Source organism: Budorcas taxicolor, chromosome 14 (genome assembly GCF_023091745.1).
Source record: "Budorcas taxicolor isolate Tak-1 chromosome 14, Takin1.1, whole genome shotgun sequence".
Lineage (NCBI taxonomy): Eukaryota > Metazoa > Chordata > Mammalia > Artiodactyla > Bovidae > Budorcas > Budorcas taxicolor.
The window spans coordinates 5,878,270-5,897,197 of NC_068923.1; the positions used below are offsets into that span (position 1 = coordinate 5,878,270).

General features: G+C 38.2%; 1 protein-coding gene across 1 annotated transcript in view; it reads right to left on the reverse strand.

Annotated features, from left to right (window-relative positions):
* Nucleotides 1–18,928, reverse strand: part of ADGRB3 (adhesion G protein-coupled receptor B3) — an 881,864-nt gene that overhangs the window by 151,422 nt on the left and 711,514 nt on the right. Inside the window, exon 18 of the mRNA XM_052651548.1 lies at nucleotides 16,141–16,243. Within this exon, the coding sequence (XP_052507508.1) occupies nucleotides 16,141–16,243 (103 nt within the window). The remainder of the gene's footprint in view (nucleotides 1–16,140; nucleotides 16,244–18,928) is intronic.

Genomic DNA, 18,928 nt, shown 5'->3' on the forward strand with positions numbered 1-18,928 from the left:
TGTGTGTGTGTGTGTATATATATATATATATATATGTATATATATATACACTTTCTGGTGGCTCAGATGGTAAAGCGTCTGCCCACAATGCAGGAGACTGGGTTCAATCCCTGGGTCAGGAAGATCTCCTGGAGAAGGAAATGGCAACCCAGTCCAGGATTCTTGCCTGGAAAATCCCATGGACAGAAGAGCCTGGTAGGCTACAGTCCATGGGGTTGCAAAAAGTCAGACACAACTGAGCGACTTTCTTTCTTTCATATATATATATGACTTGCATTTAGAATACTTTATTTTAAAAGCCCCTTCAAAGCAATAATAAAAAGACAATCCAAATTTTAAAAGGGAGGAAATACTTAGAGACTTCACAGAAGTGGCTCTAAAATGGCATACAAGCACATGAAAAAGAGCTAAAAGCTCTTAATAAGCTACTACTTATTAAGACGTAAATTTAAATGTTCACAAGGGTGAATATGAACTATCTTGACTGCTGGTACAAGTGTGAAACGGTACAACAATTTTTAAAAACTGTTCTGCAGTTTTGTTTTGTTAAAAAAGAAAACTATTAATATTCTGTGATAAACTGTATGAGAAAATAATCTGAAAAAATGGATAGATGTACTAACTTTGCTGCACACCTGAAATTAACAAAGCCTTGTAAATCAAATATACTTCAATAAAATTGAAAAAAATATAGTCTACTTCTTTTTAACCCAGCAATTCTACTCCTAGGTATTTAACCAAGAAAAATGAAAATACTTGTCTGTCCACAAACTTTTATAGGCAATTTAAAGCAGCTTTATTAAAAAAAAAATTAAAGCTGGGAATAATCCAAATGTCTCTTAATTGGAGAATGGATTAAAGAATCGTGGTACAGTCACACAATGGAATAACACTCAGCAACATAAAAGAACTAACTCCTAATAGACACAACACGCAGCTCAGAGACACTAAGACGAATGGAAAAGGGCTGAATGGAAGGCACTCATTCTTAGACTCCATTTACAGGAACTTTCAAAACAGACAAAACTAAGGTATGATGACAGAAACCAGACCAATGGCAGCCTCTGGGCGGAGGTGGTTGGAGGCAGGCAGAGAGCGTTCCAGGTGGGCGGAATGTTTCCAGTCTTGACTGTGGTGTTGCTTACTTGATGCGTGTCAGTAACAACACCCATTCCATCCTTCACTGTACCTTCCCCTGTATGTACACTGTACCTCAAGTAAAAGCTTGCTGTTTGCCAGACATTGTCTCAGGTATCATTTTATTTGATCCCCATAACGTCTCATCCCCAACTGTAGAAGGGAGTGCTAGACCTCCTTTTCATCCATTGAAGAACATTCGAGAGGTGTCTGCTGTTACGCTGCGGGCGCTATGCTGGCACTGATTACACAGCAGACAATGCCCCCTCCCTTCTTACAGCAAGATAAGATGACCAGTCACAGTGATTATGATGAAGAAAAATAATGAGCTCCTTCAAAAGAACACTGAGCAACTGCACTACAGTGAAGGAAAAAAATAAATGAGCAAGAAGAAAACGTGAGAGTGTTCTGGGTCGAGGAGTGGCATTCTAGGGAAGGTCTCTGAACAGGTTAGATGTGAGCTGTAGCCCTCTGTCAGTTCGCTCAGCTGGTCCAGGAGTGAGAGGCCGAGACAAAGGCAGGGACCCAGCCCCAAGATGGCAAGAGAGCATGGCCAGGCCCCACAGACAGAGGTGAACGCGTGTGAATGGCCTGCGGGCCACTGGGCCAGGACTGGAAGAGAAGCATCACTTCTTAGCCAAAGGATTTAAATCAGACAAGTTTCACAGTCTGATCTACAACTTTAAAACATCATGAGGCTGGTGTGTGGAGAAGGGTTAAGCAACTGGACAAAGGACACAGAGCCAGTGGGTGATAGAGCTTAAAGACTGTTCACTTGAGGATGAAGGAAGCTTCCACTCCACCTGCAGGGATGAGCCAACTCACAGCTCGTCCTCCATCCAGGCAGCCTCCAGATGACCGCGGCTCTCACATCTAACTGCAGCCCCAGGACAGAGGCTGAGCACAGTGGCCACTGAGGGAAAGTGAAAGTCACTCAGTTGTGTCCAACTCTTTGGGGCCCCATGGACTATACAGTCCATGGAATTTTCCAGGCCAGAATACTGGAGTGGGTAGCCTGTCCCTTCTCCAGGGGATCTTCCTGACCCAGGAATCAAACCAGAGTCTCCTGCATTGCAGGCAGATTCTTTACCAACTGAGCTATCAAGGAAGCCCGGCCCACTTACATCATACCCAAATCTGTGACTCAGAAACTGGGAGGAGGGCAAATAATTCTTTGTTTGTAGGGCCATTAAATTGGAGGGAATTTGTTTCACAGCAATTGATTAACCATTTCATCTGTACAAAAGGTTCTCTTCCTTTGATATACAGGATTAATTTTGTAGCTTTCTTTCAGAAATTATGGAAATATGTAATAAAAGTTTCTAAACAGGGAAACAGATGCTCTTATTTTTAACAAAAAGAAACAAAAGTAAGTATCTGTTTGAGTAAAAAAACAGAAAACCAGAACCAATTTAAAAAGTAATGTATGTCATTCTTTTCTATTAGGAAAAATCATTTAAAAATACAAATAGAATTTAATTAACAATAAGAATGTAAAATAGACACCGACAACATTCATTCAAAATTCTTTGTAGTCCTATGTGTCATCTACCACAGACACATTTATAGAGATATGCAAAAACTATGTGTATTATAGTTTGACATAGAACATATATCCAGGTCCTTATCATGAATATTTGTGAATTAAAATTTAATTTCACATATCATTTAATATTATATGTAATTAAAATGATCATTTTATCATACAGTTCTACTGTTTAAGCTAATGATTTCTTCTTTACATTATAGTTGAAACTTTAATCTTTTAGTTTGGTAGCAGCCTAGATAACTATAAATATTTTAATTTATGCACTTTGAATATCATAAATCTTAAATTTCATAGTTAGGACCTAAATGCAACTCAGTCATATGCCTAATTCATTTTTTTAAGGCTTAAGATTTTAAATGAGCCAACTAGCATCACAAAAGAAGTTTAATCTTCAAATGTGCTCATGTTTTTCTGGTAAGAGGCATTAGTGTTTGTGCTTTAGTTCTAAGTTTTGCTATAGTAATGCTTATGATCTAATATACATAATAATTATTCAATTTTTAGGCTAGAGTGAGGACCAGAGGCTGGGAGGTGAAAAAGGCCACTTATGGTTGAATTCAGTGGGATTAGCTGGACTCTGCCCCCTCCTTCCTGCATCAGCTGTTACCTTTATGCCCAAGACTATCGGATGAGAGACACTCTTTAAAAGGGGCTTTACTACTTATTGCTGTACTGTAAGAAGCTTTCTTTTACAAAAAAGCTAGTTTTGTTGCCTGATGCACTGGGCAACTGTTAGCTGCTTTCAGCTTCTTCAATTCATAAAAGGTCCTGGTTGGTTGAGAGTGATTTGATTCACATTTTATTCTAATTTTGTATATACTGGTAACCAACAGTCACCATATGTGAAGAAACTCTGTGTTTAGTCATTGTTCCAAAGAAGGAATTCAAAGTGCTTTCCCCTCTTTTATCTTTGCAGAAGCCTTTCCAAAAACTGTCAAAACTCTCCTGTTCTAGTTCTGCAGGATATAGAGACAAATCCTTGGGTGGAGATTCAGAACTGAAGGTCATTTTTACATAAAAGTATCAGCCTAAAAATGGATTGGCCTCAACTGACATTGTAGTTTTTCCATTTACTTGTACGGTAGATGGTTCTAGAAAACTCAAATTGCCCACAGTTGGCAAACAATGACTTCATGCCGAATCCAACCACATCCGTGTCCTAATGCACATGCTGATGTAGTTTTTGAGCTACAACAGCTATGCTGAGAGTTGTGATGGAGGATACATGGCCCACAAAGTCCCAAATATTTATCACGTGGCCCTTTATCTTCCAGACTTACAAACCTTTGAATTAGATTCTGAATTATTTACGAAAGGAGTTCTCTTTGGACACAAAGTTAGCATAGCAAACTATTGAAAAATTTGTTATCATCTTATCTCAAGGGACTTTCACTTTTGTGAGAATGTGATTTAAAACGGTTCATTTTAAGGGGTCTTTTTTCAGTATTTTAGGATGTATTCAGAATTCTCATAAACATTATGAGCCATAATTATACAACACAGTTCTCTTGTTGACATTAGACAAACTTCTAACCATTTCAAGTTATGTACCAAGAAGCAAGAAAGTGAAAAAATCATACATTGGGATAAATTTGTAATTCATCTGCTGGTTTGATTCTAGGAGACAAAAACAGACAATCTTTAACCTTTTGTCATACTCTTGGAAAATCATTCAACATCTCAAATTCTCTCTTAGATAACGCAGAATCAAGTTATAATCTGACTTAAGGTCATCATTAAAAACACCATAAATAACAAATGTTGCCAAGGATGGGAGGAAAGGAATCCTTGTACATGGTTGGTGGGAAAGCAAATTGCTACAGCCACTATGCAGAGCAGTATGGAGATCCCTCAGAAAACTAAAAGTAGAGTTACCATATGATCCAGCAATTCCACTTAATGGGCATATCTGGAGAAAAGATACAAGTACCACAATGTTCATAGCAGCACTATTTCTAATAGCCAAGATATGGAAGCAACCCCAGTGCTCGTCAACAGACGACTAACCTAAGAAGAGGCAGGATACACACACACACACACACACACACACACACACAATTACAAAAGAATGAAATAATGAAAAAGATATAAAAAGAATGAAATAATACCATTTGCAACAACATGGATGGACTTCGGAGGATATTATGCTAAGTGAAATGTTATACAGAGAAAGACAAATACTATATGTGGAATCTAAAGAATAAAACAAACCAATGACTATAACAAAATAGAAGCCGAGTCACAGATGTAGAAAACAAACTAGAGGTTACTACTGGAGAGAAGGAATGGGGGGGCAAAAAAAGGGGAGAGCACCTGAAGGTACAAACTGCAATGTATAAACTTAACTACAAGGGTACATTATACCACAAGGGGAATATAGCCAATATTTTATAATAACTGTAAATGCAGTATAATCTTCAATAATTGTGAACCAGTATGTTGAATGCCTAAAACTTTCCTAATACTGTATATCAACCATACTTAATTTCCAAGTAAGCACCCAAAAAAAAAAAAAAGACAGCAAACCACAGCACTATAAGCTGCCCCAATATTTTGCAAAATATTTTAGCTCTCTTTGGAGAGAGGACACTAGAGGAATGTGAAACCAAGTCATTTCTAAGTTTATTTGAGACTTAATCACAATCTCTTTCCTACTGTCTCACTATGCTCTAATCACTGGAGAACTTGGCACTGCTAATTGTAAATCATATGACATTTAAACCAAAAAGAGTAGATGAGATTCAGAATGTCATGGAACTCCCAAATTATTTATTTTCCATGTATGCAAGGCTAGTATATCAAGAGAATATACAACCCAGTACTATTAGCCATGATATGTCTCCCCCTCCAAAAAAAAAAAAAAAACCTCCAAAACTTATCAAAAACAAATTAAAAATTGAACAGAAAGCAGATGAAACCTGGAGTCAGATGCCCTACTGTTGAGTTACAAGGTCCTTAATATATGATTCAACTAATCATCTCTTATCAAAGAAAGGTCTCAGAACAAGCCTTTAGTATTTTTCTCAACTTTTTTCTCTTATCATAAAACAATAATAACACAAAAATTGATCTAGGCTGAAAGTATTCCAAATAAGCCCCCCAATGTACAAGTGACTTTACTGCTGTTATGCGACCCCTCATTTTATAGATAGAGCCACAGCTTCATTCATTCAACATTTATTGATTCCATAGCATGTTTCAGTTCAGTTCAGTTCAGTTGCTCAGTCATGTCCGACTCTTTGCTACCCCATGAATCGCAGCACATCAGACCTCCCTCTCCATCACCAACTCCCGGAGTTCACTCAGACTCACGGCCATCAAGTCAGTGATGCCATCCAGCCATCTCATTCTTTGTCGTCCCCTTCTCCTCCTGCCCCCAATCCCTCCCAGCATCAGAGTCTTTTCCAATGAGTCAACTCTTCGCATGAGGTGGCCAAAGTAGTAGAGCTTCAGCTTTAGCATCATTCCTTCCAAAGAAATCCCAGGGCTAATCTCCTTCAGAATGGACTGGTTGGATCTCCTTGCAGTCCAAGGGACTCTCAAGAGTCTTCTCCAACACCACACTTCAAAAGCATCAATTCTTTGGCACTCAGCCTTCTTCACAGTCCAACTCTCACATCCATACATGACCACAGGAAAAACCATATCCTTGACTAGACGGACCTTAGTCGGCAAAGTAATGTCTCTGCTTTTGAATATACTATCTAGGTTGGTCATAACTTTTCTTCCAAGGAGTAAGCGTCTTTTAATTTAATGGCTGCAATCACCACCTGCAGTGATTTTGGAGACCCCAAAAATAAAGTCTGACACTGTTTCCACTGTTTCCCCATCTATTTCCCATGAAGTGATGGGACCGGATGCCATGATCTTCATTTTCTGAATGCTGAGCTTTAGGCCAACTTTTTCACTCTCCACTTTCACTTTCATCAAGAGGGTTTTTAGTTCCTCTTCACTTTCTGCCATAAGGGTGGTGTCATCTGCATATCTGAGATTATTGATATTTCTCCCAGCAATCTTGATTCCAGCTTGTGTTTCTACTAATACTAGAGGTTTTACAACTTAAAATCAAAAAAAAAAAAAAAAAAAAAAACCACTCGAGAATCACAGTGAGTGGGCAAAGTTGATCAGTAAATGAAAGTTATAGAATAATGTTGTTGGTGCTAAATACAGAGGTATATACCACATGCTAGGGCTGCCCTTGTGGCTCAGAAGGTAAAGAATCTGCCTGCAGTGCAGGAGACCTGGGTTCAATCCGTAGGTCAGGAAGATGCCCTGGAGAAGGGATACGACTCCAGCGTTCTTGCCTGGAGAACTCCATGGACAGAGGAGGTGGGCACAGAGAGACTGACATGACTGAGTGACCAATATGTTCACTTACTTTCCAGCACATGCTATGGAGGTGTTGAAGGGCTACACAAGGATGATTTACCAACTTCCAGAGGGTGGTAGGAGTTTTATCAGGCGAAGTGAAAAGTAAGCACAGAGGCAAGGATGCGCCCAGTGCACATGGGCTAGGATGCTCCGGGAAGCACAGAAATGGGCCTGCAGAGTGGGCCAGAGAGCAGATGTAGGAGGCCAGATGCTCTGCTGGAGGCCAACTCAGCCTGGAGAGACATGAGTGCTTTCATAACTCATCAGCCCCGAAAGAGTGCCCTTTTTTATGTCCTGCAAATCCAGTTTACATACTAGAAGCAGCTCGGAATGTGGGAGATGTTCAGAATGTGGGGTAAACCTCATGAGTCCTACAGACCCACTGTAGAGTTAGGAGAAAGGCTTAATCAGGTGGGTGCTTGCTTTTCCCTTACATTTAGGAACTTTTGCACAGTAATATACTAATACAAACAAAGGCTAAGTGAGCAAACCAAAGCAGGAAGAATGTTCTGGCATTCTAGAACTAGAAATCACGAAAACCAAGTCTAAGGTGGGATGGCTGGGATAGACACCAGTGATTGGCCAATTTGAGGAGTTTCTAGGTTATCTGGAAAATATTTGTGTACAACTGCCTAAGAATAAATGAGCAGAAATAGCTGGAGTATGTTTGACACTCTCCAAAGCCCTGCTAGCACACAAGTCTCCCTGATTATTTCTTGGGGAGTTTTGTCCAGCTCTGGAGACTGACCCAAGCACACAAATTGAATGTCCAAACTGGCTTCCTTGTCCTTCAAGATTATCTGCTTCCTGATACTGCAACCATCTGAGTCACTCCTTATTGTCACATCATTCCTCTTTCATCTCCGTTGCTTGTTCTAAACCCATTCTTCACATTTATCTTTTGCTCTGTTTTGAAGTTGACTTCGATAATGTGATCCTTGGCTCATGCCACACAAAATTGGAACCATAGAGTCAGGGGGCAAGAAGGTTGAAGTGGGTCAAGAGAAAGTCTCTCTAATCCCACTGCCTCCACTCTGTGAGCCCCATGCCAACAGGATACAATAAACCTGACTGCCAGGAGCCAGAGGAAATCAGGAAACTAACCTACTCTTCAGTTCTGTGGTCTAATGGTTTTCAGGAGCCCAGGAGAACCCTGGTAGAGTGAGTAAGATATCTCAAAATGGACTCAAATGAATCACATGTAAGCTTACTACATCCAGATCCTTTTACAAACATCATAGCAAGTCAATAAATGGGATTCAAAAAAATCTAAATAAGAAGCTTCGACTTCAGCCACAGGGATCACAAACACATTTGAGACAAAATAGACCGGCATTTGGGACATTTCTGGCAGGAAGTGACTTCTATGAGTGAAATTATGAAAAAGCACATTTCTTTTGAAGGATGACAACATTATTTTACATGACTTCTCAAGTGAGAATATTCACATTTGTGGGCTTTCAGAGTTTCTTTAACTAAAACCCAGAAACGAGATTGCCTTTACAGCAAGTCATCAATCACTTGGAGCTTAAATCAGGTCTTAAGAAAATAGTCTTGATCACCATGTTGGCCTAGATTCTGTCTAGAGTTGGGGACCCAGATCCTCGTAAAACTAACCACAGCTTTTAGTTCCATAGATACGAGCCTAACTGATGAATTCAAATAAATGCATTTACTCATTCAACCTAGCCTTGCCCTAAGAAATGGATAGCCTGGTTGGAAACAGGTAATAGAGTACAAGACAGTAGTCTTGCACCAGGAATCACAGAGTCTCAGAGCTGGTGAACCTAAATGTGGAGGACAGTGAAGGGCTTCCCGCAGGAGGAAGAGTATCAGAGGATGAGTACGAGTCAGATGAAGATGTTTTGGAAATCGGATGGAGTGCAGGGGAGTAACACTGTTCTAAGTTGGGAGGAAGCAAGGAATAAGCGACCTCCATGATTCTGATGAACTATAAGTAGATTGGTATTGCTACTGTGATAAAACAAAAGTCAATAAAGTAGACCAAAAATGGAAAGGTCAGCCCAGGTCATGTTTAACATTTCTCAAGTTTCATAAACTGCAGAGCTATTTCTGAATACAATTTATTCCTGAGCCCCAATATATTAATGCAAGAAAATCAGTGACTAGAAGCCTTCATAGATAAATAAAACATGCTCACTTGTGTCTGAGCAGAGTTTGAACATCACTTCTGCAGTGAGTGAGACAATAACAGATGTTTGTCCAAGGGAGTGGAGCGGTCAGATTTCACTTTTAGCTCCATGACTTGTGTTACAAGGTAAAGAGTGGGGTTCATGATGCTGGAAGCAGGAGACTAGTGAACGTGATTCATAGCTGACGGAGGCAAAAATCTGGATTTGAGAAATAGGCGAGGGTACACCTGGCACAGGGCTGGCTTATTCAATTTACCAAGTGAGGGAGAAGGCGATAACTCTCTAGAGTTCCAACATATGTAGCTGGGTTGGAGAGGACAGAAAACACATTCAATTTATATTGTATAAGACACGGACATTTCTATATAATTTGTTTGAGTGTGGGGTGGAGACAAAAGGGGGGAATTTAGTGATGAACAGAAAATTTGACACAAGGATATCTGAATCTCAGATGCATGTCCATGAGGCATCGTCATCACCATCACTATGATCACAGCAACTGTTTAAGGAGGCTTATAAAGTGCCTCATATGTACTGTCATGTAACCTTGACAGCAATACTGTAAGGGAGATACTGAGAAGAAGCTAAGGTAGGGAGGCTGAGTATCAAGCCCAAGATCACACAAATAGAAAGCAGGAGAGGTAGGATGCTTGGGTCCCTCTGGCTTAAGATGCCTGATTTTTACTTTTACCCCCAAGAGATGGATGTCTCCAGGGAAACCTAGAGAGCTCTGACCTTCAAGAGATGGGCAGACTGTTTCAGAGGGTATCAGGAGAGACAGATGGGTGGATGAAAACACACAGTCAATACTTCTTCCCAGAAGCTGAACACTTATACATTCAGAGGCCAGGCATGGAAGCAAACGTGTAAAGAATGTGGGTCTCTGGCAAAAGGCGGCCATGGGAGAAACGGCTGAATTAGAGAGTGCTTCGCCCAGTGAAGTGACTTCCCTGGTGGCTCAGACGGTAAAGCGTCTGCCTACAATGCGGGAGACCTGGGTTCAATCCCTGGGTCGGGAAGATCTCCTGGAGAAGGAGATGGTAACCCACTCCAGTATTCTTGCCTGGAAAATCCCATGGACCGAGAAGCCTGGTAGGCTATAGGCCATGGGGTCAAAAAGAGTCGGACACGACTGAGCGACTTCACTTTCACTTTCGCCCAATGAAAGTATTCAAATTCAAGACTTTATTTTAGAAAAACACAATTCTGACAACGTAAAGACATCTTCCATTAGAATAATGACAGCCTTCTAGTTTGGCTCAGTTTTACTGATTATCTCTATACAAACTATGTTATAACAAAAATATGACAACATAGGAGTGCCAATGCCTTCTCTGGATAAAGATGAAGTAAGCACCAAATGTAGGAAGAAAACTGTGTACAGTTTGTGACTTTTAAAAACTGCTCCAACACAGTTTTTGTATTTTTTGCAACACTGAATTAAAAGACATGGCCTATGATATAATTCAGTGGTCTAAACATAAGGAACTATGAGAGAAATTCCTTCCAAAGAGTGATAGAGATGTGTCTGCATATCTGAAATAATTTGTGGAGCTTCCCTTGACTTGTCAATAAGAACTTCTGCTAGGTCTCCTAGATCTCCTGGGATTAAAGTTAGTATCTATCTTCACCCTCTCACATTTAACTATTATTTTTTAGAAAAAGGATGTCTATTCAGGATGTCTTTATTTTATAACACTTTGGTGTTCTTGGTATGATACTATATTGGTGCCTGTTATTTTAATCTTTAATTCTAGGAGCTGTCTAGGAATGCACAGAACAAGGTGTTCAGCTGGCCTTGTATTTGAAAGGGTCATACTCCTGAGTCTTGCAGAGTCAGCTGCAAGACCTTTTGATTTAGGTAGATCTATCTACAGTCAACCAGAGAAGGCAATGGCCCCCCACTCCAGTACTCTTGCCTGGAAAATCCATGGACAGAGGAGCCTGGGAGGCTGCAGTCCATGGGGTCGCTAAGAGTCGGACACGGGACTTAGCGACTTCACTTTCACTTTTTACTTTCATGCATTGGAGAAGGAAACGGTAACCCACTTCAGTGTTCTTGCCTGGAGAATCCCAGGGATGGGGAAGCCTGGTGGGCTGCCGTCTACGGGGTCGCACAGAGTCGGACACGACTAAAGCGACTTAGCAGCAGCAGCAGCATCCATAGTCAACACTTCAATTATGAGCTAAATACAAAAGATTGATCTTTACTGATAAACTAGTGTCTAGGCAATTATTATGGTGGATGTATCAATGGCTTCCCTTTGGTGAACATAAAGGTATTCAACATATGCAGATGAGATATTATAGCTAAACATGTCTTAATCTAAATGGACTGCATGGAAGATTCCATTGGCACCTATATCCCGTACTTTTTAGAGATGAGGCCCATAGTTTTATCCCCAGTTGTACTGAGTTCAGACACTGGGTTAGGAGGATTCCTGATTGAAAGATGCTGACTAAAGGCACAGATGCCTGCTTCTAGAGTGTTGCTCTGTCCACCTCAAATGAGTGTGCTTATAAGATGTGATCTAAGTATCTAAAATGACAGAGACCCACAGTTTCACTGTGTTTACAGAACAGGTTTTGCTCTTGATTTGCTCATAAATGTTTATCTAATAAATATCTGACTGTCTGATTCAAATTAGACTTGGCTTGCTTTCATTATAACCTGGTAGTGAGTTTGTGGTTGTGGGGAGAAGCTCTCTCTCAGAATCTTCTTGGGTGTTCACTGCTATCTAACCAAAAAAACAATTTCGCTAATTTTGGCTTCCATCAGCAAAAAGAATGCTATGGAATGGTTAATATGATAAATCATCTCAAAGCGTTCTGGAAAAAGATAGGTATACATTTTTGTGATAAAAAAAAACTATTCTCTGAAAATATGTTTCCAAAATACTAGGTCCAAAATAATCTACATGGCTCAACAGAAAACATTTGCATACTTTAAAGTACAAAGGAAATTCTAAAAATAAACAACATTTGAGTGATAAAAGAACATCCTGGTTGAAATTTAAAATGCACAAAGAAATCAAAGGGCAATGACATTTTATGAGATAGCTTGAAATACAACGAAGTCAGTATAATTACATTTTATCACTGCATTTTAAGAAGAGATATAAGGAATTGCATTTGATTTCTCTCTCTGCTGCCAGCAATTGAATCTATAGTTCAAAGATTTGAATACATCATATTTTAAACAATGGATCATTTCAGCTTGTTTCTATCCCAACTCAAAAGAAGGCAGAGATACTCAGTAGTGAGATAATTGGATCAATTATAATTCGGAAAGCAATTCAGAGAAAATTCAGTCTGACACTTCAAAACTATTCTAGACCTCAGCATCAAATACAGGTTTCTACAAAAACTACCCATGACACCTCTCAGAGGCAATACCAAAGAACCTGTTCATCAAGAAGCCCTCTCAGATGTTTCCAAGTATGGAATGGTAAAGCATTAGTCAGAGCTTATCAGGGGAATAAAAGATAGGAATTTGATCAATTACAAAACACCCAGGGCAGTGATGGGATCCTTCACACAACCTAAAAAACATACTGTACTCACTGATCATATATTACTTTTTAAAAATATTCTTTTGGAGTTTATATAGATCATAATTTCATACAGATATTTCATTTTGCATATTTTCTTTTTTTTTTAATCATTGATCTCGTAACAGTGAAGCAGGTACAGCTTTTCACAAACTGCTATTTCACATAAAAAATAAAGTAAGGTGTTTACTTTTTAAAAAATTTACAAGGCAATCACACTTGACCTAGCTAGATTAAGTTAAAAAAAATAAATAAAGTTTTCATAATAAAATTCAAAAAAAATAATAAAGTAAGGTCGATTAAATTGAATTCAGCACGTGTATCATAATCAAATATACAATTATTTCCCCTGGAAACCTGATATTGTTGAGAGTGATTACAAATAAAATCCTAGTGAGTTACATTTCTATTTCAAAGTCACTCCATAGTGGATTGTCCTAAGCTAAGAAGATCATTTATTCAGACTTAATAAAGCAAAATTAACATAACATGAGAAAAAAAACAATAATTTTTCATTTTCTTCATCATCACCACCACTTACCACCCGCTCCTCCCCACAAGCATAAACAACTGTAGGAGCAGAAATCAGCACAGTCTGTCTGGAACAGAACCACCAGGATCCCAAAACCACATAGAATCTATTCTGCAAAAACAAAACTATGCTGACTTTTTTTTAAAACCAAGCCCAATGTCAGTCATGCTGCATAATCAGAAATGAAAAGTAAAATTAGGCTTGTCTTATCTTGCCTTTGATGTCATAATAATCACAGATATCCAAAAGACATTCTAACTAAAAAAAGAAAAAACCAAAAACAGGACATTGAGAAACTGGAAAAGCCCAAGTGGGCAAGTAGAATGTAATTTCTCAAGACTACTCTAGTTTCTAAGTATTACTATGATTTAGACCTATTCAACATAGCACTCACTTGCTACATGTAGCCACTGAGCACTTGAAATTCACCTGGTTCAAACTGATATGTACTATAAGTATAAAATACAAACCAGATTCTAAAGACTTTATTTAAAAATGTTTTAAAATATTGTATTAACATCTGAAAATGTTACTTATGTTAAAATGGTCATCTTTTGGATATACTGAGTTAAATACATTATTAAAATTGATTTAGCTTATTTATTTTTACTTATTTTAAAGTGGCCACTAACATATCACTATCAGATATGTAGCAGGCATGTGTGGCCAACACTGTATTTGTATTGTTCAGCAATGATCCAAAAGAAATAGACAATAACCATTACAACATGTAGAAAACCTCGTGGGAAATTCTACTAGTCAAACCATTTGGCTCAGAACTTGTAAAAACTTTGGCACATAGTATAAAACAGTTTTTACAGCATATTTCCTACGGAAGACCATGATGTTGGGAAATAAGAGTGTTTGGAGGGTAAAACATGACAGAAAGGGAGGCTTTGGTGGGAAAAATCCCAACATCAACCACCAGCTAAAGCTAACTCTGGCTCAACTTTTTCTGGTGCCCAGATCCAGTAGGTGACTTCTGCTTTAGAGGGAAACTCTCTTTTTGCGGGGAGGTTCAAGGATGAAGAGTTAAAAGAATTATGACCAGGTGAGAACAAGTATAGGAGTTCTTCTAAGATCCTGCTCAGGGAACAGTAAGAACAGGGGTGAGGTGGGTGATGATTGCCTGATCAGCATTCTTGGGCTTCCCTAGAGGCTCAGCTGGTAAAGAATCCCCCCGCAAAGCGGGAGACCTGGGTTCAATCCCTGGGTTGGGAAGATCCCCTGGAGAAGGGAAAGGCTACCCACTCCAGCATTCTGGCCTGGAGAATTCCATGGACTAGTCCATGGGGTCGCAAAGAGTCGGGCATGACTGAGGACTTTCACCCCACTTCACTTCCAGGCCCCTGGGGGGTGGGTGTTTCCCACGCTACACCCGTACCCTTCCCCGTCACTGCCCCTCTCTCCTTTCCTCCCCAGCTAGTTTGAGCCCACCCCACTGCCCTGTGCCGCCCAGAGGCCCCTTGGCTGGCTGCTTCTCACACTTCTTTCTCCTCTCAGTTTCAACTGCACCTCCCTCACTCTGGCCTTTCTGTCTGACTTTCCTTTTCCCATGCATTTCTTTGCAAACTTATGTTAAACAGTCAGAAGGGGGATCTGAAATATATTTTAATAGACTTTGCATTTTCTTATCTCATCAAAGGAAAGAAATGGGGGGGGGGGCGGTTGGGAAACAAACCCTAGGCACTCAGATACATGAAAGGTGGATGCACCTTTTACTTCTGCAGGGCCCCTTGCTGAATGCTTACTTCTGTTCCCTGTTTTGTTTCTGTCTGACCCTTCACTGTCTCCCAGTCTTCCTGCAGCCCAAACAATACAGGTCAAAACAAATCTTCATGAGAATCATCTAAGTAGTTTTCCAGGACTCTCAAGACCTGAAATCAGTTCCTTTGGGTGGGAATCAGATTCTGAGGAGTGCAAGTTTAGTAAAATAATAAAACTATCCATAATTTTCTGATGTTGATATCTGTCCTACAAATACCTAATATATTAAAAGAACCAATTGAAAAGTATATTGGATGTTCCAAGAATGACAGGGTATAGGGAAAAAATTTCAATTATTGACCTTAGTATTTGAAAAAAATTAAGAACAGGCCCAAATTGACAGATATTATCAAAGCATTTTTCAACATGATTTCTTTGAGATTAGGGTCATTTAATTTAAGATTTCTATTAGTGGTTTCTTGGAATGTGTTTCAAAGTCATTTAGTAAAAAGACTGATAATCATTTCTCAAAACACACGGTTATTTAACTCAAGTCATATATTTTTACATTCTGCTGAAAGTGATTATTCAGTTAAAGAACTACAATACTGTTTAAGTATAAAACTACTTTTTGGTTAAGTTAAATTTTTTTGAAGGGCATAACATGTAGAGTCACTTTCACCTAATGTTCTCTTCGATTATTGTCTAAAAAGCTTTTTGGTGGATTTTCAAGAGCTATGTTACACTTGTTAGCAATTTACAGTTGAATTTAGGAATCAAAATGTTAATAAATTAGGCCAAAACACAGGAAATCTTATTACAATTAGGATAATGAATTAAAAATTCGTGCTTTTGATGTTTCAAAGTTTTGAACTCACAGAGCTTTGATATAATATTTAATAAACACATATTTCTACTATTATAAACAGCCTCTCAATCCCCAAGAAATTAAGTCAAAGGCACATATTTCTACACTGGAATACATAATACTTTTATTCAGAACAAGATATTTTTACTTTTAAAAATAATTTTGTCAGAAATTCCCCATTTTATTAAGAAAAAAACATTTAGATTATCAATAAGCAACTTTAGGTCACAACATAAACACAGAAAGAGAATCAAAATCATCACCAACCATACCTTATTATGTGTCTGAGTCTGTCCAACCAGGATGAGGATGTTGGATGAGATGATAGACAGGCAGAAGTTAATTAGAATTATGGACCTCTCAGAGCGGATGTACCTAACCAGACAGAGAAAGAGTGCCCAACTTTAAAGTTCAAAGGAAAGATAAAAAATTCTCTATTACACAAATTGGCGAAACTCATCCAGAAAAAGATACACTAAGCTGCAGGCTTTACATGAGAAAACACATAAAAAACAGTCATTTTTAAGAAAGATTATGGCAAAAACCACCACAATATTGTAAAATGATTAGGCTCCAATTAATATAAATAAATTAATTTTAAAAAAGAAAGATTATTCTTTGAGACTTAATTTTATAGTGACGTGATATCCAAAAGACCTTTAAATTTTCTTTTCTTTAGACCTTAGTGTAGACAACATGGCATTTCTGACAGAGGCTAAGTTGTACCTCTGTTATCACCATACATTTTTTTTTACTAGAAATAAAAAATTTCTTTGAACTACGTAAATTAGTATAAGAACTTTTACTACATATGTATATGTAATATGCTAATTATTACCAAACTCATCAATGGGTAAAACTCTAGAACCAAAAAGAAAACAAATCCACACAAATTCTGAAATATCCCCCCATCCTCGCACCATTTACTAGAAAGATGCCATTACTTTCATGAAACCACATTTTCATCCACTACGTCATTATCTCAAGTTTTTTTAAGTACTTAGGTTGTTACTCTTTACATTTTTCTTTTCCTGAGTAATTGTTCCAAACCAAAACAGAAAAGGAATCTTTATTGCTAAAAACTAACCCAGTCCACAAATTATTCATCATTAGGCTAGAAAATTACTTGGCGTCTGCCATATTTTACCCTTATGAAGAAGAGTTTATATACGGTCTGTCACATAATTTTTAAGTGCATCAAGAATGTTATTCATGGAGAAAACTGCTCAGAATCAAATGTTCTACCAGCTGTTTACCCTAACAGGGTAGAAGTTATTTTGCTTTCCTGTACCCAGTGGCAAATCACTGAGTGACAGTTAAAAAAAAAACAACAAAAACTAAGATGTATTTGGTCTTGCTGTGTATTAAGACTGTTCGATTTGTATTAGAACATGAAATCACTGTCCACAGCAGTCATGGGCTTCCCTGGGCAGGGTTACATGGGGGTGCGAGAGAGCGGGAGACACTTTAGAAAGTAAATCTATCAAAGTTCTTTCTCTCTGTTGTGAGGAATATGAAGGCAGAGGCCCTACATTCCACCACATAGTTCAGAAAAGAGTGCAGAACAGAAACAAGAGTAACAATAAAATATAAAAAGCAATTTTTAATATAAGAGAAACTTCCTTTCTTCACAGAACACAGAAGGAGCCTAAGGTGACTCTCAATTAAAAAGGAAAAATGGGCTCAAGAGTAGGTTAATCTTGTCCTTGCACCATCAGTATCTAAAAATATAATAAACCACACACTGGGATACTGAAAACATCATCAAATGTTAAGTTGCTTCTTATTTTGTGGGTGGGATATGTATCACAAAAAGTTTAAGGACTACGCAAAACTGACCCTTTATGTGATATTAAAGGCTTCCATGACACCACAAGTACATAGATATTATTTAAAAGTTTTCATTGATATTATTTAGTCAGTAAATAGAAGAATCAGGGTAATAAGGACCTAGACTGACCAACCTGCAGAGTTTTTCCATTTTCATTTCCATTGTAGTATTGTTGCCTTAAAATTGTATTAGCTATCTCACCTTTGAAAATTTTTTATGAAAATGTTTTATGTCTTAAAAAAAATTTGTGAATGCATCATTTCAATATATGGGCTGAAAGGACATGCTCAGTTACTCTTTGATGTAATAACATAACTCCACAGAATATATTTGTAGGTGGAGAGAATGTCACAGTGGATTCATTTTTTGATGAACATTTATAATAAGCTATATGAGATACCAACAAATTTCAAAGTAGTAATTATACATAAAATAATTCTGATATTCACACATTTTATATATCATTAGGAAAGCAAAAATTATAAATCTCTTAATTAAAAAAAAGGCAGTTGGATCCTGAGCATTCATGCTATGAGAGCCACTTAATATCAATAGTTTTTGAATCTTGAAACTTCTATCAAATTATCAATATTACTTCAATTCTTCTACCTGTAGACAATGAGCTGATGGCCACTGTTAGGAATTCAAATTTATGTTGTTTCTGGGTACTGTCTTTTATACTTCTAAGTGTCATGTCAAAATTAGGTAGATAATTTCGGTTGGTAATTCCTGGAAAACTCTTACAATAGGTGCTTTTCCTGGATTTTCTGTACTAGAAAACTTTACTAGGGACTAATTAATCCCATACTTCTTGGATAAACTTTTTATATCATTTATACCAGCAGTGTTTGTGCTAGCATTAGCCACATGTGTTGAGGTGTGAAGAAAAGGTGGAACTGGTGGTTTAACTCTATGCAATGAGAAATGAAACTTAGTCCTGAATATCTCAGTGAGTATGAATTATGATGCTACTGATGAACTGTGATACTATTACCTAGTATCCTGGCCTGTAAACACTGCCTCATTTCCTTAGAAGAACATTTTAGGCAACTGTGGGAGAAAAAGGCTTCTTTCCAGTCTTTGCCTGTCTTGCTCTTGTATTATCAGGACAATGCCTGATTGACTGAGCCCTGAACCCAGGATTCTACTGTCTACTATGCGATGCCTAGACCAAGCATCTCTTTCATTTCATGAGACTGATCATAGATTATTATATTGTCTTTCTTAGC